We start from the raw sequence: 26,163 nt of genomic DNA on the forward strand, positions 1-26,163 counted from the left end.
GTGGCAAGAACTCTCTCCACTAGTTTGACAAGCGCTATCAAAGAAAAAAATCTCTTGGCGGTCAAAACTCAAAATACTCGCGCAGGTTCTCGGCCGCCATATTCGAGCGTAATCGCCCGTCGCACTTGCACACTCGCTTATAACCCATCAACAAAACTATCCTGACTACGCTCGTTACATCACGTTTCTAGTTTTTATCTCATCTCGTGTCTCGCTAATCGTAGGCGGTCGAACAAGTGCCTGAAGGTAATAAAATATACCTAACCACAGAAGAACTTCATTTGAAACTCTCACCGTTTAATTGAGTAGCAATAAAATCAGAGATTTTATGCGTGAAACTAAAAATAGTTTGTCTGTTCAGTTCTAAGTAGGTACTTTATATTGAAACTAGATGATGCCCGCGACCCGTTGATATATAGGTTTTTAAAAATTCCGTGGGAACTCCGGGATAAAAAGTAGCCTATGTCCTTCTCCGGCAGTAATGCAAGCTATCTCTGTACCAAATTTCATCAAAATCGATTAAACGGATGAACCGTGAAAAACTAGCAGACAGACAGACAGACACACTCGCATTTATAATATTAGTATGAGTCTGGATGGAGTAATATTCTTACCTAGTCACCGTTTCTTTTACTTATAGGTTTCCGAGGAAAATACCTGCAGCTCAATTTCGTGGTGTCATCATTGCTCTTACTGGTTCATGCAATATGGCACAGTGTTCTCGCAGGGTTTGCACCATACGGCCGGCTACTCGAAGAGTACCCAATCATTCAAAAGATTGGTTACAACCTAGGCCTCGTGTCATACAGTGGGATAGATCCACTAATGGCTGTCCATTATCTAGCACCTGAGGTTAGCTTCGTCATTTCTTTTTAGGCGTCAGGTGCGGCAGAGCTGAGGGGCGGTCTTAGCTTTATGTCATCATCATCATCATGAACCAAACCAAAATGAGCAACTCATCGCCGGCTTGCCACAGAGCACGAGTCTCCTCTCAGAATGAAAAGGATTTTGGCCATAGCTGGCCAATTAGTGCGGTTTGACAGATTTCACATACCTTTGAGAACATTACAGAGAACTCGCAGCAGATTTCCTCAAGATGTTTTCCTTCGCCGTTAAAGCGCACATAACTCTGAAAAGTTAGCGTTTCGTGCCCAATCGAATCGCCGACTTCCTGATTAGGAGGCGGATGTCTTAACCACTAGGCTATCACGGCTTAAATTTATTTACTTTGGCATAAAGGAGACGCGTGGCAAAGTTCCGTGCTTTTTAACGGTATATCCAAGTACGTTAAACTGAGAGTACGTAGTTATCTCTCAGTTTAACTCGACTCGATTTCACTCTGTTTTTTTTATAGAGATAGCGAGCAAACAGCAGGTGGGTCACCTGATGTTAAGTGATTACCGCCGCTCATGAACATTTGCAGCACTAGTGGAACTGCCGATGCGTTGCCGGCCTTTTAGGAATTTGTTGGTCCGCCCCTTGAATAACCCCATATTGTTATCTAGTAGGATCACCGCCGATGGGAGTTGATTCCACAGTTTACGCGGGCTGTTAAATGAAGGTGTCTAAATCAATCAGATATTAATATTTGGTTTCAGCTAGTCGTCTTCGGTTTATCATTAGCAGTATATTTAGTAGTCCGCACACTTCTTATTGGATCTCCTACTGATGAAGTTGTGAGGAAAGATTCAAAACACCAGCGATTTCCTCTTCTCACTAGCGCAGGTAATATTCCGTTTACATGTGTTTAACAATGACAATATTTGAGGTAACAAATCAAATGTAAACTACAACGAGTATACTATCTCAATTTTAACAACTTTGCAACGAAGGAAAAAAACTTGTTTCCTTTAGCAAATAGTGATGGTATACGCCTGCCAGTGCATAGTACGCGACAGTAGACAGACAGCCCGCACTATCCTAGTACGGGCGAGCGCGGGCGCTGTGCGGGTATGCGGGGCTACCCCGATAGCTATCTTGACCTGTCGCGTATTATAGGTGAAATCTCGCTTGATAAACTTGATAACTATTGTAAACTGTGACACTGTAGAGTACAAAATAGTATAAAGTGAAATCGTCAAAAATTCGAGATAGGATACTATGGTGCCCTATTTAATTATACTATTTAATTTGTCTTTATGGTTGGAACTTACACGTGCAAGTTTTGGCTGAAATCAGCTGGCATTAGTAAAATTGCTGCCAACTTTTTTTTTATAATGTTCCTAATTTAAATATTTTTAATTTTCAGGAAAGTATATCGCTTTATTTCTATTGATGTTCTCCGGCATAATGCGCCCGAGTGTGACATCGGGCATATATTTCCTGGTGTTCATGGGAGCAGCCACTGCGTGGGCTGTGGGCAGGCCTTTAGAACGTGCCTTTGCTGTGGTGACCCGCTGCGTCATGTCCATCATGGGAATCCATATAGCTGTGCTCCTGGTTTATCAATGCACTTGGCTTATAGACATATATCCGCCTGATAAAGATTTTGCTAGGTAAGTAATTTAAAACAACAAATAAAAATCGAATTTGAGCCTTACCGCGTACCGCTCCCGCGTTGCTGTGTGCCGTGTGTGTGTGCTGTGATTTTAACCGACTTCCAAAAAGGAGGTGGTTCTCAATTCGGCCCGTTTTTATTACGAGGAATCAGTAAACACCGAATTAATAACTGTCCAAACGCAATAGAGGCGTAGGGCCGCATATATTATGCACAAAATGGTGGCCTAAGGCCGGTGCGGCAGCGGGGCGGCAACGACACGGCGGCGCGCGATTGCGGCTCCAGCCTCGTGAGCAGGCAGCCTTACAGTTACTATATATTTTTGTTTAATAGTTACGATTGTCTTCATTTCCTAACAGATACTTTGGTCTCACAAAATTAGTAATACTTAACGAGACGGATTCCTCGAGTTTTGCATACGAGGTGACAGATGACTACAAGTGGGCTACGCTGGCCAGCCCTCTAGTTATTCTCTTCTCTTACTTTTTTTTCGCTCTTGAAACGCGAGAACTATTGAAACCAAAGGTGTGTATACCGTTGTTTAATAATGCATTATAATCAATAAATAAAAATACAGGGCGTAATTACAACGCTAGCAAAAACAAAGTCAGGTGATATCTACTGATGATTACTGATAAGGTCCGATTACAAAAGAACGCAAAAAAGAACTAAAAAATCCGGTATTTCTTAAAAATTTGCAATGTATCGCAAATGCCGTGTCGTTGGCGGGGCATTGACCCTGAGTTTTGCATGCTATACATTGCGGGTTTGAAAAATACAAAATCACTAATACTACAAGTATGAAGACAAAATGGTTATTGGTATTGGATTGTGTTTAGGTAGTACATATAATAATATGTAGTGCTAAGTTTTCGCTAGCGCTCTAATTACACCCCGTATAAATTTTATCATTAACAGACTAATTACAACATGCTTCGATCACTTTGTCGGATATGGCTGTCTTTTTGAACTAACGCTGTAGAGTTATGCCGGTCCAGTGCTATCAGTAGTTCGTAGTAGAAATTATATTGCGTTTTTAAAATTTGCTGGGGTTAGGCAAAGAAAAAAGGTGTATTAACCGGTCTCGAAGCGGGCAAGGTGAATGGTTCACTGGTGCGAGGGGTATCCTTCCATCGCAACAGCCGACAAGCTCCTCGGGACAACTGGAAAAGCGCTACCAAGAAAGTTCGCGTAAGCGTGCCCCAACGATTTTTCGTTTCACACTGTTTTCACCATGTAGCAATTTTATTTTCAGTTAGAGCCCTAATACACTGGGACACCATGGCAATGTCGCTGGCTACGTAGCCATGGCTACATTTGGTTAATTACCATAGCCAAATGAAGTCGCTAAGCGCGCGCGTCCGTCCAGCATACTGATTTGCTAACAGTGGATGATAGCCACCGAGCTCATTTGACATTTATTTTTAATCCATTTAAGGTGTTCTAGGAAACAATATTTTATATCGCTCAATGAAGCACCAATGTAGAACTCACCAAATGTCAAATGAGCTTGATGGCTGTCATCCACTGTTAGACACTGAGTTAGCGAAGCAGTAGGCTGTACGGCAGACTTATACTGACACGTCGCCAGATCGCCAGAGTATCCAGTCGTAGGGACCGGTTGATCGTGGCTACGCTTCTAAATGGCGACATCGCCAGATCATAACCAAGTGAGTTAAAACTGTTATACATTTCAATACGAATTGTTTGGATACGTAGCCGGCAACGTCGTTATGGCATCTCAGTGTGTTAGCGCTCTTAGATTCATGTAAATACCTATAGTTCTTTTATAAATAGTCTGTTAGAATCTGTACTTTGTTATTTTTCACCACTTCTGTATACAACGTAGTTTATCTATTTATCGCAGTTACTTATACCACTGTATGTTTCTTTTAGAACGGTTATATTCTAGTTTGTGCATAGTTAGCGTACTTCCTTCGATCGGTGTGAATCTTATAATATAACTAAAGGATGCCCGCGACTTCGTCCGGGTGGATTTAGTTTTTTTTAAATCCCGTGGGAACTCATTGATTTTCCGGAATAAAAAGTAGCCTATGTCCTTCCCCGGGATCTAAGCTTACTCTGTACCAATTGGTTAAACTGTTGGACCGTGAAAAGCTAGCAGACAGACAGACAGACACACTTTCGTATTTATAATATTAGTATGGATAGACACTAAACTTAAAGCCCTTGCACTTGTGTGTACCTTTACTCATTGAATACTCGTACAAAATACATATAAAATATACTGCATACTTTTGCACGTACATGAGGAGCTTATAAAATATTTCTTACTTCACATCACAAATCTAACAAACCCACTAACAATTTTGTTTGTCATCTTAGTTTCATGGGATTTGTCCGAAACGGACACACTTTAGTCTGTCAAAATATTAACTATATAAAGCATGTCTGCTTGTGCTAACTTTTATATACCTAACAATATTTCGTTAAGTTTATTTGGCATTTTGTTGGATGAAATGATTTTATTTTTGCAACCTGCTTTCGTTCTTTTGTAGGTTGCATATTCATACATAAATTCCAAAGCACTACGTGGGGACACCAGTGAAAATGATCCTGTAGGTATTTCTTTTAATATCAAAACTTGGGTGAATGTTTTTGCTTTGCTGATTCCTATGACACTTGGGAACAAACAATGTCCATTAAAAAAAGCTTGCTTGGTTTTTATTAAGTTATGTTTCAATGCATTTTTATTTTTCTCATATTGAATTTAGTACATTTTCATGTTGCATGATATTGAAGCTTTCTATGTTAATCACCCGTATGTAGCTACATTGCACTCACAGGCTTGGATGAATGTTTAGATATAATTATAATTGCGTACCTGCCTGGTTTAAATGTTACCGGACATTTATAATTGTATTTGATTTTCGCGATTATCTTGTAGAATATATTGATTTTTCCATTCATATATATATTTCATACGTATATTGAACGTAAATATATAAGCAAGACTAGCTACACGTTGTTTAAAAACTGCAAAAACTATAAGTGTATCTTTGTTACGGTCATTTAGTATCAAGACAGAAAGAAAAAGGAACTTAAATTCCTTGTCTTAAGGTTCGAGTTCATTTATACATCGACAGCCAGTGCTTTGTAAAAGAAAATGACTTTAAAACAACCACTTTAATTCCATTTTACTCAAAACGCTTTAACGTTAAAGTAAAATTACCCTTAACAGCCATGTTTTAAAGTTCAATTTTGTCCATACATCTACAGTCAATCATTCAAGCGAAAACCTTGCGATATTAAAATTGGTGGTACTGAAATTTCAACCTTAAGTCGAGGTGTTGTAGGTCCATTTTACTCTGACGTTATTATGTTTCGATGATATTTTTTTAATTTTGTAGTTACTCCGCAATATGAGTCCAAGTAAACGTTGGTCAAGTCGTGGAGGATCAGTATCACGCCCACTCCATCAGGACTCCACTGGCTCCGTCGTCGTTCCTGATGAAGGTTAGATAATAGAAACACTTAGAAACTGACCAGTCTTTGCTTCGATTGGGTCATGGCTGGAATTTCTGAAAATCTGTCTTAGTAGGAGTATATTATGTTATAGAGAAATCCAACATACAAAATTCCAAGTTTCTAGACCCAGTGGTCTAAATTGTTGTAATTAATACTTTAATCTTATATTCGCCTTGAATAGGTGAAGAAGCAGCCACATCGAGTCTTTATTGTGATAATAATCAACTGTGGTATACAAACCGTAGGGATACTTTTTTTAATTTATAGACTAGCGCTTGGCTGCAATCAGACCTGGTGGCAAGTCTTAAACATTCTTAAGTTTTTCACAGAATCGGTAATGGAAGATGAAGAACCATCTTTACTGGATGACATTGTGGCAGCTATTGTGGACTTCTTTCAAGTATTAATCAGGTAAAACAACTTATACATGGATTTTCTTATAACAGGGATTCATCATTTTATTTCTATTTTATTTTATTTTTATTTAATTTATTATAATGTTAAAATTAAGTAACTACAAGCTAATAATGCAAACTATAACTAGATATAATTACGTTGTGCTAGCAAATAAATTTATTAAACTTTGGCGTACACTATTTTTTTTGCTAAACTAAAAATTTTCACCAGGTCATCCTACGTCGCAACCACTATAACTATGATGGCATGGAGTATAATGTTCCACTCTTGGCTGACGTTTGTCTTTCTGATGTGGGCTAATGTTGTATGGCTGTGTCAAAACCAGCGGTCGTTCATGCTGAAGACCAGCCCAGTGCTGGTCTTTTACGCGATGTTGCTGCTCATAGCCCAGTATATATACGGCATGGATCTTACTGAAGCTGAATTGCCGTCAAATATTACGGTAAGTGTAATAAATTTCAAAATGAGCAGGTTGAAATTGTTATTAATATTTATCGTCAATCTTTGTAACCAGGCTTCACTTGTTAAGTTGCCTAATCCCTTACAACAAAAACCAATCGAATCATAAAAGCAGACGGAAAGAAATGAAGCTATAATGCATAAAGAGAACTCACTCGTCATATTTGCTGTGTCAACTGTCATGTCAAACCCTTAAAATCCTTAAATTAAGGACTAAAATCGTATTTTTGACATGACAGTTGACACAGAGCTAATATGGCAAGTGAGTTCTCAAAATATACGCACGATACACAGTTCTGCCTACTGATTCGCTAACTCAGTGTCTAACACGGATCGATAGCCACCGTTTTCTACGAAAAAATACTTTATTTCACTTAACGAAGAAGCAATTTAAATCCAACCAATGTCAAATGAGCTCAGTGGCTATCATTCAGTGTTAGACACCGCGTCAGTTACATTTATCAATCAGTACCCTTATTATAAATGCGAAAGTGCGTTTGTTGTTGGTTTGTTGGTTTATTGGTTTGTCCTTCAATCACGTCACAATGGTGCAACGGATTCACGTGATTTTTTGGATGGGTATAGATAAAGACCTGGACAGTGACATATGCTACTTTTTATCCCGGAAAATCAAAGAGTTCCCACGGGATTTTTGAAAAATCTCCACGCCACGTCACGCGTACAAAGTCGCGGGCATCAGCTAGTATAAAATAAACAACGTCGCCGTACATTAATGTGTCTTCTAATGGGCTTAATGTTTGTAGATCGAAGTAAATGTAACGATGTTGACTTATTAGCGACAAAATAAATAGCTATCATTTTTGTTCAAAACTTAAACTTATTGACAAATCCTATTACAATGTAAAAATGATAAGAAAGCTTGGGAATGAGTTGCTTGTGATAGTTCTAATAAGTTAAATTGATTTTGTAAAGTGGTGATAATAAAAAGAATACCCGGCTGAGTTTGTTGTGGGCTCTTCTCAGACCTGGGCGCGTTTGAACCCGTAAAAATTATCACCACTATATTATCATCATCTTACAAATGCAAACCGACTATCAAAAAGCGTATTTTTTTTACCAAGTTTGAATAAACGTTTTGACTTTGACTTTGACTTTGTTCCGTAGGAGGTGAATCTACGTCAGATAGGTTTAGGAAGGGCAGATGGCGAGCCTTGCGTGCCACTGCTCATCAAGTCACTGTTCACGTTCATGTTCTGGGTGACGCTCAGACAACGCGTGCAGGAAATGCGCCAGCGACGGCAATCGACTGTCATCACGGATATGGCCGCGCCTTTACATCTAGCTGTTTCCACGGCTGCCAGTGGTAAGTCTAACATAAAATCTAGAAATCTAGTTTATTTTATTTTATTCAATTACAAGTTAGCCCTTGACTGCAATCTCACCGAGTGGTAAGTGACGATGCAGTCTAAGATGGAAGCGGGCTAACCTGGAAGGGGTATGGCAGTTTTTAATAAACCCATGCCCCTTGGGTTTCTACACGGCTTCGTACCGGAACGCTAAACCGCTTGGCGGCACGGCTTTGCCGGTAGGGTAGTAACTAGCCACGGCCAAAGCCTCCCACCAGACCAGACCAGAAATTTAGAAATTATAAAATTACAAATCCCTGCAAGGAATCGAACCCGGACAGTCCCACTAATAAGACCACAGCGCTTACACTGCGCCAGGGAGGTCGTCAAGTAGTATCCTTAATATTATAAATGCCAAAGTCTGTTTGTTTGTTAGTTTGTCCGTCAGTCAGGCTGTAACGGATCGACGTGATTTTTTGCATTATTACTCTATCTACGGTGCAAAATTATACTAAAACTAAACTACATCCAAAGAGTTAGTGCAGTTTTGAACTTTCTTTAAAACATTATTATTAAGTATAGGTGTTATCAAGGAAGATAATGAAATTGATCACAGCATCATATTTAACTAAATGTTCTTAATTTGTTTACGTTTTCTCTGCAAACCAACATCACAGGTCTAGTGGCTGGTAATTATTTAATTAAAAAATGTCACTCAGTTACATCGTTTTTATCGTACTACACACTTTTTGCGTCATCTAATCATACTGAAATATTCGAATTAATTGTAACTCTTAAATCAAGTATTAAATTATATCGATCATCACGCAGAATTCAGAAATATTTTATTTATATCACTATTTTATATTTCTAAAACATTACCTTCCTACACCATAACACGTTTTAATAGTTTACCTATACTATCACCTAATATTATTTGTAAAATTATTATAAACCCTTGTCTTCGGCTTGCATTTTTAACTAGACTATAATTATCAACTTACTAGTACTGCAATGTTCTATTATAGCAGCGGAAGCTTCTCGCGAAGAAGAGCGTCGTTCTAGACTATTGACCGCACTGGGCGTGTGGATGCGGGCCGCCTGTGCACGATACTGGATTTATGTCGTGGTCATTATGCTATTCGTTATCGGCATAACCGGGGAGCGTATGACCATCTTCCGCATCATTTATATGTTCCTATTTCTAGTCTTCATACTCATGTTCCAGGTATTTGGAAGAACTTATTAGTAATTTTAAGTAGTTTTTGCCAATTTACTTCCCCTTGCTTCGCTCACGTGAAGTCTATGAACGTCGCTGACGTCATCTAGTCACTACTCATATTATAAATGCGAAAGTGTGTTTGTTTGTTGGTTTATTGGTTTGTCTTTTAATCACGTGGCAACGGAGCAACGGATCGAAGTGATTTTTTGTATGGATATAGTTAAAGACCTGGAGAGTGACATAGGCTACTTTTTATCCCGGAAAATCAAAGAGTTTTTAAAAACCTAAATCCACGCGAACGAAGTCGTGGGCATCAGCTAGTATATTACATAAAAATAAAAATCTGGACGCGCTGACTGACTCATCAACTCATCCAGCCCAAATTCACACCTAGAAAGCTGAAATTCTGCACAGAGGTTCCCAATGTCGACCAGGAATAAGGCCGAATTTTGCTAAATTCTCTAGGGAATAAAGAGAATTTATATTTTCGCTGAGCTGTGAGCGGTCGCTAGTCATAGTTACGCACAATACGGGGCTATGCGTTTGCAAGAACTCTGCTTCTCAAAACAATTCCTTAAAATACATTGAGAAGTTACGACAACTACGCTGCGACGAGTAGAGATTTGTGCCTGGCGCAATTTAGCTAGGTTAGGCTAGGTAATTAAAAAAATTATCTAGATTTTGGTTGAGAGTATTTTACCATGGATGGATTTAACTAATAAAGTTTTAATGTTTCAGATAAGTTGGTACTGGTGGCGACGTTCGATGTACATTTTCTGGATAACAGTCATCGTATACTCAATGATAAATCTCATATTGATATACATATACCAGTTCGATAATTTCTCTAAAACAATTGAAACTTACCTTTATATCAATGAGAAATTGTAAGTTATTTATAATTTTCTTATGTGCATCGAGATATTATATCTATATATAGAGGGATTTTTTGCAAGCAAGCGCTTGTCGACAATCATTCCTGCTGGAAAGCAATGATGAGGTCTATATTGGAAAATTTTCTAGCAGACGTCTATTCATTCTTGCGGCTATCACCGCTTCGTTTTATACCCATCATCATTATCATCATCATCAACCGATAGACGTCCACTGCTGGACATAGGTCTCTTTTAGGGACTTCCACACGCCACGGTCTTGCGCAGCCTGAATCCAGTGGCTCCCTGCGACTCGTCTGATGTCGATGTTTATACACATAATATGTTTAAAATATTTTCCTTTTTAGACAGCACGATTTGGGCTTGGAACCATATCATCCAGCAGATTTGTTCGTGAAACTGTTAACACCTACTCTGTTCTTAATAATCACGATAATGCAGGTGCATTACTTCCATAAAGATTTTTTGGCGTTGTCTGATCCGAAATCGAGGTAAGGCAAAACGATTTTGTATGAACAACATTGTAAAATGAAATATGGGTGTGTAATGGTTCATCTTTTTACAGGACCAACAGTCTGGTAAAGGAAGGTGAATCGAGCCGACCAAGTGGTGGCGCATCCACTATGCAAGGGGATGTAAGTTCCTGCTTCGTCATACTACCTCTCTGGTTATGATAGGGAAAAGTGTATGCTAATCATTCTGTCACACTCACACACTGTACACAGATATCCTAAGTGGCATGTGATGTGGCATCCATACTAATATTATAAACGCGAAAGTTTGTCTGTCTGTCTGTTTGCTAGCTTTTCATGGCCCATCCGTTCAACCAATTTTGACGAAATTTGGTACAGGGACAGCTTGCATCCCGGGGAAAAGGACATAGGCTACTTTTTATCCCGAAAAATCAAAGAGTTCCCACGGGATTGAAGCCGCGGGCATCATCTGGTATTATTATACTTAGACAAAGTCTTCATACATATTCAGATATATAATTATTCGACTAGGATTACATAGCACAATTCTTTTATGAGGGATCATAATATTAAGTCACCGGCACATTATTCAAAGTAAGAAGAAAACGTAGGACTACAGTAATTCCATTGACATTACTAAACCCTCTGTTGTTTTTTCACTGCTAAGATCTAGAATGCCCTTTCTTCTTTAAATCAAGAGAGAGAGTACCCAAGCCTCACCGGCTCACAGTGAATCGTCTAGAACAAGCTAGCTGGACAAAAACATTTTTTTGTGGATTCTAATTATTATAGCTATGAAAAATGATATTTTGTTGTGATACTGCATAAATTATAAATAAATAATTATTTAAAGGTTTCAGAATTTTTTAAAATAAAAAATCAAATTTGGTGTAAAAAATAATATGATTAAAATCAGTAATATAATAACAAGTTAAAGAAGAAAATAAAACACAACATAAAATACCAGTTAAAATCACTTAAAACTACCTTAAAATAAACAAAACCTAAAAGTATACAATAATATAATTAATCAGAGCACTCATCATCACTTTCACAATCAGACGAATCAGATATCACGTAATCTTCTTCATCACACGGTTGAATATTACGTGATATCTGATGTGTTGGTATTGAAGGAGGGACAATCAAATTTAGTACTTCTACTGGTAATTTCTCAGTCTTCTTTCTTGGCACTTCTCTGAGTGAGTTTATTACAGGATCGGATGTTATCAAGAGCATATACAACAAGTCTGCACTTCAATCAAACGTTCAACAGTTTTATTCAAAATAGCTTGAAGCTTAATATCAGCGCGCGTTTCGGTCACGGAAATGTCTTCCTGCGAAGGATAGCACGATTTTTTGGCTTTACAGAGACTATGATAAGATGGAAACACTTCATGTCCCGCCTTTAATGACCACTTTCGCGTCTTTTTATAAGCGTGACTGGTACACGTAGAATCTACATAATAAGCTAATGCCTCGTCAATATTTAATCGCCTACCACTACAAACATCACCACCAGATTTCCTTTTTTCTGGAGATTCCGAACTTCTTATCAAAGAAGCTACGTTTCTGTGACCCGACAAACGATGTGCCGCTTCCGCAGCTGTAGTTAACTCACAAGCACTGCGCGATTGCACTAAATCTTCAACCCTGCGTTTTTTGGTTTTGAAAGATGTTTCTTCAAAATTCTTTTTAGGTCTCCCTTGAGGCCGACTTCCTTCAGATGATGTGGAAGGACAAGCCTGATGTATGCTAACTTTAAATTGTATGTCTGTCCCCTCGAGCCAACTTTTATTTTTCTGAAGAAAACGATCCTCCACCATTTTCGATGCAGCCCACTTTTCAGCTAATTTTGACGAAACACTTGCTATTTGTGACTGAATACTCCTCCGTGAGTCAGGAGTCATATCAGTTATAGAAAATTTTTCAGTAATAAAACTCATTAGACGAGCATTTCTCTCTTCTTTGGCATGTTTCCGTCACTCTTCGAAAAATTCTATTTTCGAAATGGAATGCACGTGTTCTGAAAAAAATTTATTACGATGAATTGGAATCGTTGTAGTATTAAAATTATATATCATATTGAAGCTTAGAGTAGTAGCTATATTATATAAAAAAATTAGACTGGATACATGTGGATACAAAAAGTTACATCCCTTGGAAATAAAGATATTTAAAAAAGACGACATTTTTTTGAGTGTTTTGTTCAAAAAATTTTAGACTACACATTATCTGTTATTAGAATCAATTTGAAGTAAAATAAGAAAGTACTTACCCTCTAAAGTAAAATCCATCATAGCAGAAACTATAATATTCAGCACAAATTTTAATAGGTGTTCTCGAAAGCACTGCACAATTGCAACTAAATTGTTTACGTAAATGTAATTACCTTATCACCTGACTTCAAATGTGTATAACTTATCGTAATGGAATGTTTGGCGTAATTATTACCTGGATTAATGATCCCTGGGTAATCATTAGTGACAAATGACCATCAATTAAGTGATTCTTTGAATTGACTTTTGTCCACCTAGCTTGTTCTAGGCGATTCACTGTGCGGCTGTATCATCACCATCCGATGCAAAGCTAAAATTGTACCAGAGAACAATTCTTTAGGCCGGTCCCATATTATTAGAAGTTGGCTGTCAAAAAACTTTCTGTCGCCCTCACTCAGCGAATATCAGAAGCATTCGTCCGATCTGGCAAAATTCTGAGTCTTCGGCATATCTTGGGAGTTCGGGGTCTGGTACAAAGTCTATGAGCAGAGTGCCTTACGGCTTGCGTCAAAATTTTTTCTGACAGTCAATTTCTGATAATATGCAGCCGGCTTTAGGGTTTATATTTCCTAAAATCGAAGTAATATTTCAGTTACCTCCATTACCTCTGGAAGGGCGACCTGCGTCCCCCGAGCCGCGCAGCGATAGCGACACCGAGGCCGAACAGTCGATAGGGACGTCGTCTTTCAATACAGCTGCTAAGAAATCCATGCATAGGTTAGCGATCAAATACAAATTCGAATTAATCACATACATTTGGCATCAGCGAGTGATGGAGAGAGCTATGCTTGGAGTTACTCTACGTGATCAAATCAGAAATGAGGCCGTAGGAGAACTATAGTAACCGATACAGCTCAGCGGGTGGCGAAGCTGAAGTGGCGATGGGCAGGACACATAGTTCGAATAACCGATAGACGTTGGGGTCCCAAATTGCAGAAATGACCTCGCATCGGAAAGCCCAGCGTTGAAAGACCCCCCACCAGGTGAACGGACGACATCAGGCGAGTCGCAGGGAACCGCTGAATTCAGGCGGCGCAAGACCGTGGCGTGTGGAAGTCCTTACAAGGAACCTATGCGGCGTCTCCGGCCCGCTATCTTAACCTGTCGCATACTATATAGTACTAACACACGCGAGTTCGCATGGATTTAGATTTTAAAACCCTGAGGCATTTCTTTGATTTTTCGGTATAAAGAAGTATCCTATGACTGTCTCGGGATGCAAGCTATATCTGTACCAAATTTTGTCACATGTTACAGATGGACACACTTGTAAAACCGTATTATTAAATGTCATTGTAGGTGTCAATATGCTTTATATATTTTCTGCTGGGATTGTTTGGGGAACACCAAAGAAATAATTTTATGTGGTGACTTATTACTTATTTTTACCCGACTGCGGCGAAGCCCAAAGGAGCTAACGATAATGATGATTAATGATAACATCATAAGATTCGTCTTGATAGCGCAAGTGTAACTACGAAGCTAAAACTCCGCAAAAGTTAAAATGGCGGATTTTATGCGCTTTAATTTGCCAAATTAATATCGACTAAACCCAATATTGAGGCTGATTCCGTTGTACACAATCTCTAAACGAAACTAAAATGACACGTTATGGGGATCTTTCACACACTTTCAAACAAACATACTATCATACATACATACTAATATTCAAATACACAAACTACAAACAAACACACCTTACATATATAGACTGCAGGTCGCGTGCAGAGCTAGTATGCGCGCCGCCACTCTGTATTTTACTTAAACCGGTTCGTGTGACGTCCCGTGAAGTAACTTATACAAAAATTATGATACTCAAAATACTTCTGCAGAAAGTCGTCGCGCAGCCGATCGTACGCGGCCACGAGTACGGAACGCAGGTCATTTATGTCCGCACTGCGTACATTGGTAGCGAGTAAGTGCGGTGCGTTGCGACGCAGTCTGGGTGCCTGGATTGACAAGACGTTCGTGTTCCTCGACATACATCTAGTCAAGATCATCTTCTTGTCGGTTTTGCTGCTCTGCGTGTTTGACGTGAGTTTACCATGTGCCAATAAAGAAACTAATAGGCTACTTGACAATTTTTTTAAGTTGGTCTTAAATGGTTAATATTTGTCCTATTATATCAAAAAAATTAACACTATATTTTTTTGCGCCCTAAAAACCGTAAAACTTTAATTTAAAAAAATATTTTTCTTAGACAGGTGAAAACACTGTCGGCCATGTTTGGCCGATAGATTATCTGTGCTCTGACGTCATGCATTTGTAAACAACAGTATAACCCTGTGGTTATACTGTTGTTTTACGGTTTTTAGGGCGCAAAAAAATATAGTGTTAATTTTTTTGATATAATAGGACAAATATTAACCATTTAAGACCAACTTAAAAAAATTGTCAAGTAGCCTATTGAAACGAAACGTTGCTAATCATTCTGTCACACTCACACACTGTACACAGTATACTGTTTAAGTGGCACGGAATTATTATCATCGCTCTTATCGATTAGTTTCTTTATTGGCACGCATTAATGTACATGTTACGAAAGTTGAACTAAAAAGTGCTAACTAAAGCTAGTGGGCACTCCGCACATAGCAGTTTAGCTATGTATTATGACTCATTTAAAAAAATAACTTTATAAATAAATAACGTGGGTGTACAGCTTCAGCATAATGTGTATATCTAAAATAATACAAATACAAAGCCTTTATTATAGATTTTCTACAAACAAAATTAGAGTTTGTATGCCCATCTGTCCGGCGGCGGTTCTAAATCAGTGTGTCCTGTAGACACATAGGCCTCCTCCAACTTCCTCCCGTCTATTTCTCGCAGCCCTCATCCACAGCGATCCTGCAACCTTTTCCAAGTTTAAAAATAAGCGACTTTTTAAATATGAGACTGATTTAAGTTTTTTTTTTCAGGTTTCGGCCATGCACGTTCCCATTATAATAATAATTGCGCCTGCGCTTCTAATCAGCGCCCGTAGACAGCGCATTTGCATTCTGTTCATATCAACTATTGTCAGTATTTACTTTATGGCGAAGATGATTTACCAGATTGAGTACATAAAACACAGCTACTTTGATGTCAACTGTACCAGAGTAAGTATGCAGAACCACCAATCATTAATACGATACTTTGCGGATTTCTAAAAGATTATGAAACACTAGATAATGCCACGCGACTTCGTCCGCGTGAATTAAGGTTTTTAAATACTTCCGTGGAAACTCTTTGATTTTTGGGATAATCTATATAGTCTATATCCGTCTTCGGAATGAAAGCTAATCTCTCGACCAAATACCTTTTGATGCTCGCTACTTCCTCTATTTTAGGATTTAGGTTTTTCAAGAATCCCGTAGGAACTCTTGGTTTTGATAAAAATAGCCGTCCCCGGGATGCAAGGAATCTTTATATCAGATTTTGTCAAAATCAGTTACACGGATGGACCGAAAAAGCTGACGGACAAACACACACATTTTCGCATTTATAATATTAGTTTGGATATTATACTTTGTTTTTGATTTGATTGTTTTCTACTACTACTATACTATTCTGAACTATGAATTCAGCTGTACTTATATCTTCCAGATTGATAATGGTACAGAGAATATTACAACCTACAATGACGCAGAATGGGTCGGGTTTCGTAAGGCGACGTCTGATAAACCCTTGGTTGTTTTGCTGAAGGGATATATCGGCCTCATCGCCGTATTTACCTTCTACTCTTTGGTTACCTATAGACAAAAATATATCAGGTAAACAATAAATTCTGTCGTTGAATTGGGGCGACTTAAATTTGTCCCGATGTTAAAACATCATTGTTGCTAATTCTGTCACAATTCACGACAGTTAGGGAACAAAACGTCGAGGCTTCGACGTCACTACCAGGCATCAAACTTTAGTACGTTTGACGCAGTTAGCCATAAAGTAGCCCTATTTTTCAATGATTTTTCAATGATTTTTCGTCAACATAGCCTAATATTAGACATATTGCTGATTCAGGATCAAATAAAGAGTTCCCTCACTCCAGTTCACTCTGATTCTGTTTTCAAATTCTAATCAAAAAATTGAAATTCCGTAAAACACCTCTGGTTTTTGGGAAGATTGCGCTAATTTGTGACTTGTTTAAGTTCAACAATCTAAATTAGAGGTGTCAAATACAGGTTCATGTGTGTATCACAATATTATCACGTGTTACAGACAAATATTTAATAATTATTAACGTTACATTATTTTGTTACAAAAAAAAAAAATTGCTTGAACCGTGAGGCGCAAGCAGAAAAATGGGTGCAATCGATTTTCGACCTTATTGACATACGTCAGAAAACAGCATTTTAGCAATCTATGAATTATACTGAGCAAGAATATGACAAAAAACAACATTCTCATAACCGTCAATAAGGTCGAGATTTGCTTGCACCGATTTCACCATGAGGCGCAAGCAGATAAATGGGTGCAAGCGATTTCCGACCTTATTGACATAGGGAACAACATTTTAACAATCTATGAATGATACCTACTGAACAAGAATATGACAAAAAACAACTTTCTCATAACCGTCAATAAGTTCGAGAACTAGGGTATAGCTTGTATTTAACTCGATTGATATAAATTTTAAATTTTACTCTTAATAGGTACCCAATCCATACCTTCGCGACAGGTCGAAATGGCAATCGGGGAGGGAATGCCCCGCACACCCGCACACCCGCACGGCCCCTGTGCTAACCCAGTGCGGGCGAGCGAGGGTGACGTGCGGGTGTGCGGGGTGTCACCCCCGCCTCATACCCCGATTGCCATCTCAACCTGTCGCGGAATACAGTACCTAGTACCTACCTATGTATGTAAAAATAAAAACAAGTAGAACGATAAAGCAATGTCAAGTAGATACCTACAATACAATAGGTAGGTAAGTTTACCTAGTTACCTATAAAAAAATCTTTTTAGTAGGTAACTACTATATTTATTATCATACATTTCTACATATTTATTATCATACGAATTATAAAATGATGATGATGATTTCTAAAAAGAACAATACCACTTCACGTACCTAACCTATTACCTATAATACTTAAATGTATGATAATACCTACACTTTGAAAAACATTTTCTCATACGATTTATAAAATGACGCAAGTATTTCCAAAAAGAACAAATCTACTATAATAGGTATTATTAACGCGCGACACAAATCTATCACAACACAAAAATGTACCTAATCTACATTATTTTGCCTAATCTACATTACAATTATTCGCATTAAATATTTATCGACACTCAAGTTCACAAATAAATAAAACTGCATTCAAAATTTATTACGAAACAAACAAAATGATAAAAATACTAGCCGCATACTCGTATCATCACAGTCAACATGTAACAGGCCAATACGAAAATTCGATGTAATAATTATTCACCGTCGAATCGCGACGATATTTGTATTCAGCTGTACCTACCTAATATATTTTAATCTAATATCGTCGCTCGGTCGCGCCGCGCGCGGCGTATCAAAGATCGAACGCCTGAGTTATTTTTTAGGAAGGATTTTCTCAAATTTTCACTACTTATTATATATTGTATTCAATTTTGTTTTAATCTAAAAACGAATATCTTGAATACATTTATATATTTAATAAATTTATTAGGTACATTATTTTTTGACACCTCTAATCTAAATTAACAACTTGAAGATCAGATAGTTTAAAACCATCATTTGACGTCGTGTAATGTCAAAACGCAAAGTAGAAAATATCGTTTACAAAAAAAAACTGATATCGCAGACAAATTGCCAATTTTTTAAACATTTACCAAAAAAATTCAGGGACATGGGACTGTTGCCAAGTGATAAGGAGAAGGTAATGTTCCCAAATATTACTCGCAAGGAAGCGGACAAAGATATGATGCACTGTCTCAAGTACTTGATGAACTACGGCTTTTACAAATTCGGCGCCGAGGTAATTTGTTAATAATAATAATGGAACAGTTACAATATTAATATAGTTAGTTATGGTTATTCAAGGACCAATAAATTCCTGAAAGGCCGACGACGTATCGGCAGGCGTCATATACGTATGAGTGACTGAGACAACGCTCTAAAAAGCCAAAATGTCATTCTAATGGCCGATGTACATTACTTTCTGCCGCGTACTGTAACATGGCGACCCGCCTGCTCCTTTGCTCGCTATTTTAAATCTAAATATTTTGGCTGCCAAACGCCACATATCTTTGCTACAGACACTTTCTAAAAGCGAGACATCTAAGCTGAGCGATCTTGAGTAATTTTTCAAACAGGTGCCATAGTATAGCAGCAAGGTGTCTAACAATTCTTGATTTGGACGTGATTTAGCACTACGCAGGCCAAGTGCGAATTGGCATACTTAATACTCCTCTGCAAACATTTTGGAAAACTCTCAGGCATGCCGGTTTCCTCACGATGTTATCCTTTACCGCTGAAACAGCACATTGTTTCACTTTTTACCATTTAGGTCTCCATTTTTCAAAAACTGCTTTCGAGAGCTTCGCTTTAAAAAATATCATGCTAAATAATTCCACAGATATCACTGATCTGTTTAATGGGCGTCATCGGTTCACGGATGGATCTCTACGCCGTGATCTATTCCGCATGGCTGCTAGCATTAGTGGCCGCTAGGAGAGCGTGTCTCGCGCGTCTGTGGCCCGCCTTCACCGCGTGCGTGACTGCTCTAGTACCGATACAGTACATGATCGCGGTTGGGTTTATGCCTTACTTGTGTATTAACTTCCCTTGGAGTGGGGACTCGCAGGTAAGTTCCCTCGAATAAGATTAAAATTTCTGACACAACCTTGACTAGCCCAAGACCTGTTACATTTCCTAAATAGAGAAATTGGAAAATTTCTTTTTGAGGTAAATAAAACTTTAGGTTCAACGGAATATATTATCTTTGGTTCAACTTAGGGACAGTAAGTCAGACCTTTCAAAGGTATAGTACGTTCACACGTCACTTCCACCAAAAATAGCCGCCAAACAGATCAGCTATTTTAAGGCTGCCATCTTTTCAAAGCGGTACATCTTGGTTCTATGAGTTTTGAGGAGCGAAGGGTTTAAGGGGCCAAGTTATGAATAAATATACGCATTGTTACACAAGCGTGCGTTTAATTTAACTAAGTTGGGCTACCCAAGTTAGCTGCGCTGCCTGTCTATGTTGGTTTGTACAATTTTTATTAATTACTAGATCCCCGCGATTTCGTCCGCGTGGATTTAGGTTTTTAAGATTCCCGTGGGAACTCTTTGATTTTCCGGGATAAAAAGTAGCCTATGTCCTTCCCCGGGATGCAAGCTATCGCTGTACCAAATTTCATCAAAATGGGTTGAACGAATGGGCCGTGAAAGGCTAGCAGACAGACAGACAGACGGACACACTTTCACATTTATAATATTAGTATGGATATGGATGGTGCAGCAACTAATTCAAATGCACCCTCATTGTTAAAGTCTCAAGTCAAATCATTTGCCCTTCTCAATAAAGATTTATTTTCATCTCAAAAAATAATTTCGCAGCAAATGAAACACGTTCGCACCTGGCTGTTCCTGCCATACAACGAACAACCGCCGCACGCAGTCAAACTGATCTTCGACTTTTTCTTACTACTGTTTGCATCGCGGCAACTGAGAGTGTTCCGCATAGAGACATCTCAGGGCGACAATTACCCCGGAGGGTCTAATAGTGAAGATATCGGCAAAGATTGGGAAACCCCTAATTTCGTAAATCCTGTCCCAGACTTTTTAGGATATGTTGGGTACGTAACTATATATTATAACAATGCGATTAGTGATGGTAATGTTCTACTAAAGTTACAACCTTTAGTTTATGTTTTCACGTAAACAAATTCGTTACTGAAATTGTTCTGGCTATCAATACAACTTGCTTTCATTGATATCAACTCCAGTAAACGTAATGCTTACCCGAAAAAATACATACCATGTTCCGAATTTGTATTGAAGAGTCACTGCTGCCAATGCGTCCACAGCTGGACATAAATCTTTTCGACAGTGTGCACCAAACACAACAGACGGCAATAACTGAAAATTCTGCTAACACTAATTCCAGTTACTGCACTTATATTTTAAGGTTATAGTAATGAACTTTCAGGTCATGGTTGGATGTAATAAAGCGTATGGTATTCCTGGGCATGCTGTGGGTGACACTTGCCATTATGTTTATGACTGGCACAAACCGGGTCAACCTGTTCTCTATGGGTTACCTCATTGGATCCTTCATATTTTTGTGGCAAGGGACAGACTTTTATCTGCGGCCAAAAGAGGCTATTTTGCAGTGGTAAGTTGATTTGATGACTTTAAACTAATAAATATGTATGTAGCCAAAATTGTTTATACGCCCTGCTCCACCTTGGATAAATACATTTCAATTCCTAGAATCATATGAATTTTTATCTATTTTTTTAAGGAAACCTACCGATCAATTTACTAAAAGCCTTATGACGTCATTGTTTGAATTACCACCCCAAAAAACATGACAGTCAAAACATATTAAGCAGGAATATCAATCAGCTTTGAATTATACACAAAAACTTTAGGCGCAGAACGTATTACACGCCAGTTTAAATCGCCCCTAAATTTTGTGTCATAACATACATTTCGCTGCTTATTGCTGGCCCTACAAAATTCATTAGCCGGTAACTCTCATTTAAGCTACCATGTCCGCATCATAATCCAAGAAGGTATCAAAAGTGATAGGCGTACCGTTTCATTGAGTAGATTCGCAAGTCGTGAGACAAAGCGCGGTACGGGAGGGTGTCAGTTGACGTAAAAATAAAGACGTCACTGCCACCCTACCGCAACCCGCAAACTATAACCAAGAGCCGTCTCAGTCAATTAGTACACGTGTAGTTTATTTTTCATAGGTGGTCATGGCTAGTCCGCTACAATGTAGCAGTTGTAGTTATAAAGGCACTACTGCAGATCCCAGGCTGTATATTCAGTACAGTGATGCAGGATAATGCATGTTGGCTCGTGCAGTTGCTTGGTATTGGTTGCGTGGATAAATTTGCCGGTGGCAATATCGCCCGGTTTCTCAAGATGCGGTATGATAAGGTTAGTAATGTTTACTAGCTGATGCCTGCGTGTAAAGGCACTAATGCAGATCCAAGGTTGCAAGTTCAGTACAATGATGTAGGACTACGCGTGTTGCATTGTACTTCATTCGTGCTGTGAACATGAAATTTTTGTTGAAGTTTTTAAAATGGTTTCAGCAGTTCAGGAGTAGGATTTAGAAGATTATGCAAAGATGTGTTTAATATATTGCAAGAACTGCTTATAAAGTTCTCAAATTTCCCATTTTCGAAATGGATTTTCGATAAATTTATTTGGACGTACTAAACAGATTTTACACTAGCGGCACGCTATGATGGCCGGTTTGACACATTACAATAGTGATGTGGAATGTCAATTTATTCTCGAACAAAAAACAATTAAGTTTTGTTTTTGTACCTGATTAAATAGGTTTAATAAAACAAAAATGTATATGTTTATTTAATTTATTTGAACGAACTGAATATTTGAACGAAAATGAATATACATACTTTATATGCACACAAGAAACATATGAATACAAAAGATACCGAAAAAGGTGCCACAAAAGGCCATAATTAATCAGATTCGTCCATACTACTATTTTCACTGTCGTCACTGCTATCATCACATACATTAATAATTATATGTTCGTTTTCTATAATATTATCTATTTTCACATCTCTTTCATAATCTTCCCTTATTAATTTAACAGTTCTATTCACAACCTTTTCCCAGTCTCCTTTAGTCACATGTTCACAAGCTTCTTCTAATAATTTTAGCATTTTTTTTGTGGTAAATGGGGGTTCTGTATTGTGTCTTGCAGCATATCCCTTAATTTGAGCCCACACCAACTCAATCGCATTATACTCACAATGGTAAGGCGGTAACCGTATAACTCTGTGCCCATGTTCTAATGCTATTTCGTCAATGACGTATCGGATCTTGGTTGGTTTGTTTTCTTTTAAAAGACGTACTAATTCCGCTTTTAACATATTCATGTTTGCATCTACGCCATTTTTACGAAGCCATGCGACGATATCAGCTTTCTTTTGGGATTGGGCAGGTGGCTTGTCAATTTGCATCGAGTGGTATGGGGCGTTGTCCATAATTATAATAGATGGTTCAGGGAGGCTACACAACATTGAGGTAAACCATTCAGTAAACTTTTCTCCATTCATGTCTTCATGATAGTCTCCAGTGGTTTTTGACGCAAAAGCCATGAGAGAACCTTCGACAAACCCGTTGATGGTTCCGGCGTGACAAATTATAAGTCGCGATCCTTTTCCTACAGGAACTTTGGAAGTAGATGCTGCTGTGTCATCGTTCCAAGAACGGCCTACAGTATGGTTAGCATTAAGCCATGTTTCATCCAAGAACACAACATTTTGCCAATTTTTGATTTCTTTCACTTGCCGTAAAAAAGTATACCTTGCCATCGCTATATCAAATCTTTCCATCAATATTTTGCGTTTGTTACATTTTTTGTATCGAAATCCAATGGTCTTCAAAATCTTCGTTAAAGAACTTTCCCCACCGAAGAATAATCCAGCTTCCTTCAGTGAATGCACCAACTTTTTTCTTGTTGGATACTCCTTCTGTAAATAGTAGCCGTAAACATGTCTTCGGATAGCATCGGCATCAAAGCTATCGATGCCTACGACTGGTTTTGCTCGTTTTCTCTTTTTTGGTGTGTGAAGTTTATTTTCTTCTGTGCCAGTCTCGCCATATTTTTTTTAGTTATCCGTCTAACAGTTCGTTGTCCAATATTAAGCGCATCAGCTACGCGTTCAACCACTGACGTTATAGGTAAAATTGGCCCTCCATTTTGAGCTTCACGATCGAAATAGTTACGAAGGCGTATTAGGAACTCACGTGTCTGACTATTTAGAACAGTTCTCTGCGTACGTTCGGTCATATCGACGAAATCCACAACAAAGGGCTTGAACAGAGTCCAAATTAACGAGCAAGGGTCAACAGTAATGCAGTATCAATATTTGAAATCCAAAGCCAGGTCAAAACTATATCACAATCGCATTGCACTGACAGTTTATACTTTTCGAAGCAACGTCAATTCGAAACTGCTTTGTTTTGCATTGAGCATTGACGCGAGTTTGCCGGAGGTAGTAGTTGTGCTAGCCAGCGATCCTATGTGACGATCGTATTAGATTCCATTTTTAAAAATTTATTGATATTTTTTTGCGATTTCAGAGGTTTGTCCACATAGTGAAAATTGTTCATATTCACAAGTACATTCACCCCTTAAATGGTGCAAACTGATTTTTCTACACTTGTATACATTTAAGAAATCAATTTAATAAATAAATTTTGAGTCCTAAACCTAAAACTACATTCGATAAAATTTATGAATCTCTGCACATCACTATCGTCAATAAAGTAATACAATTATTTCCTTCAAAGTCGTTATCAATTAATACGGAACTTCATGAGCGGACAAACGTCAAACCGGCCATCATAGCGTGCCGCTAGTTTAGTAGTTTGTACACTACAGGGAAATGTCATATACCTAGTAGTTTTTCGCTTCAACCGATCAAGTCGAGTCCGAGCAAAACTTTTGCTCCAGCTTTTGCGACGTTAGTAAAGGAGTGATTGTTGCACTAAAATGCCAAAACTCCTTCAGACAATGTTGCGGATGCGCGGATGGTTCTTCTAACATTTCTTTATGCTTTATAATTTGAATTTATGTATTTCAGGAGTCGATTTGCTCTGTACCCCAAGAGGACATTGGGTTAGCATGGGACGGAGTCTGTTTCGCTTTTCTGATCCTGCAAAGAAGATTGTTCCACAGTTACTATTTCTACAGAGTTATTGATGAGAGCAAGGCCACTACTGTTCTCGCTTCCAGGTAAATTGTTAGGCCCAGTGTATAGTGGAATGGAGTAGTCTTTTTGATAGCAAATTAAACTAAACTTTATTTACATTAACATACGGTTGAAATTAGTTTATTTAAAAGCGATCATTGAATGAAGAAGATTCAAAGATCGCTTGGCACGCCCAGTTGGTGATCCACGCACCACTGTCTTTATCCCAAAGTAAATAAGGGTTAGTTTGATTTGTTATCAAGAAAAATACCGCACTTTCACTCTGCCGATTTCCATTGTGCCTTTTATACTAATTTTATCTTATCCAGATGAAAATATTTTGGACAACTAATCTTAGCAATCTTGTGCAATTGTTAGAGGAGCAGATTTAATAGAAGAATTAAGGCTGAAACAAATGACGATTCAAGAAGAGCAGGAGATCAAAATATTGGAGAAGATCAAAGTCAAGATGGAGAGAATTAAGGCTAACCAAAAGAAGATACAGGGAGTTATGTCCAAGGAACCTGGGCATCATGATGCAGGTAAATATTTGACAGTGTACTTGAATATAAAATTTTATTGTACTAAGGAATATTTAAACTGAGATAGACTTGACATTAGTGCTAACTTAGTTTTCCTACAGAACTGAAGTTAAATTTATTATATAGACAGGTCTAAAAGTTACGACATCATTTCAATGGATTTGTATAAATAAATAACAAGTTGATTTGTATGATCGAAACATCACTTAATTTTGACTATTTCTGCTCAAATATCTTTTATAAGCAGTAGCGTGTACAAGGTTTGAAGTCAGGATAGGCAAAAATAAGTCAGTCAGGACTACCTGTTAAGCAGATATCTATTAACTGCAGGTCATAATGAAAAATAATTATTCATTGACCTATTTAAACCAGGTAAAGAAGTATTTTTCGCCTCTTTAGCCTACATAGGTTATAACTATACATTTTTTTTACAAAATATATAATCCATACTAATATTATAAATGCGAAAGTGTGTCTGTCTGTCTGTCTGCTAGCTTTTTACGGTTCAACCGAATTTGACGAAATTTGGTACAGAGGTAGCTTGCAACTCGGTGAAGGACATAGGCTACTTTTTATCCCGGAAAGTCAAAGAATTCCCACGGGATTTTTAAAAAAACTTATTCCACACGGACGAAGTCGCGGGCATCAGCTAGTTCTTATATAAGTCTTCAAATGATTAAAATGATAAATAAATGTCAG

General features: G+C 38.1%; 1 protein-coding gene across 15 annotated transcripts in view; it reads left to right on the top strand.

The window, feature by feature from the left end:
- The window catches only part of Piezo (piezo type mechanosensitive ion channel component), a 76,022-nt gene that overhangs the window by 17,641 nt on the left and 32,218 nt on the right, over positions 1–26,163 (top strand). For 11 of the 15 annotated variants that reach the window (XM_069498945.1, XM_069498968.1, XM_069498951.1 and 8 more), the window contains exons 4-27: positions 641–852; positions 1,599–1,725; positions 2,249–2,495; positions 2,857–3,022; positions 3,554–3,688; positions 5,869–5,974; positions 6,316–6,397; positions 6,614–6,845; positions 7,988–8,186; positions 9,198–9,397; positions 10,130–10,278; positions 10,632–10,775; positions 10,850–10,919; positions 13,629–13,753; positions 14,869–15,070; positions 15,955–16,134; positions 16,622–16,788; positions 18,855–18,987; positions 19,588–19,815; positions 20,571–20,809; positions 21,163–21,348; positions 21,935–22,124; positions 24,815–24,966; positions 25,301–25,464. In XM_069498945.1, coding sequence (XP_069355046.1) covers positions 641–852; positions 1,599–1,725; positions 2,249–2,495; positions 2,857–3,022; positions 3,554–3,688; positions 5,869–5,974; positions 6,316–6,397; positions 6,614–6,845; positions 7,988–8,186; positions 9,198–9,397; positions 10,130–10,278; positions 10,632–10,775; positions 10,850–10,919; positions 13,629–13,753; positions 14,869–15,070; positions 15,955–16,134; positions 16,622–16,788; positions 18,855–18,987; positions 19,588–19,815; positions 20,571–20,809; positions 21,163–21,348; positions 21,935–22,124; positions 24,815–24,966; positions 25,301–25,464 — 4,035 coding nt within the window. Of the gene's footprint in view, positions 1–640; positions 853–1,598; positions 1,726–2,248; positions 2,496–2,856; positions 3,023–3,553; positions 3,689–4,045; positions 4,168–5,016; positions 5,077–5,868; positions 5,975–6,315; positions 6,398–6,613; positions 6,846–7,987; positions 8,187–9,197; positions 9,398–10,129; positions 10,279–10,631; positions 10,776–10,849; positions 10,920–13,628; positions 13,754–14,868; positions 15,071–15,954; positions 16,135–16,621; positions 16,789–18,854; positions 18,988–19,587; positions 19,816–20,570; positions 20,810–21,162; positions 21,349–21,934; positions 22,125–24,814; positions 24,967–25,300; positions 25,465–26,163 lie in introns of those variants that run through there. The other 4 variants (XM_069498964.1, XM_069498999.1, XM_069498955.1 and 1 more) reach the window with 3 other exon arrangements.

This window comes from Maniola hyperantus, chromosome 1, assembly GCF_902806685.2.
Source record: "Maniola hyperantus chromosome 1, iAphHyp1.2, whole genome shotgun sequence".
Lineage (NCBI taxonomy): Eukaryota > Metazoa > Arthropoda > Insecta > Lepidoptera > Nymphalidae > Maniola > Maniola hyperantus.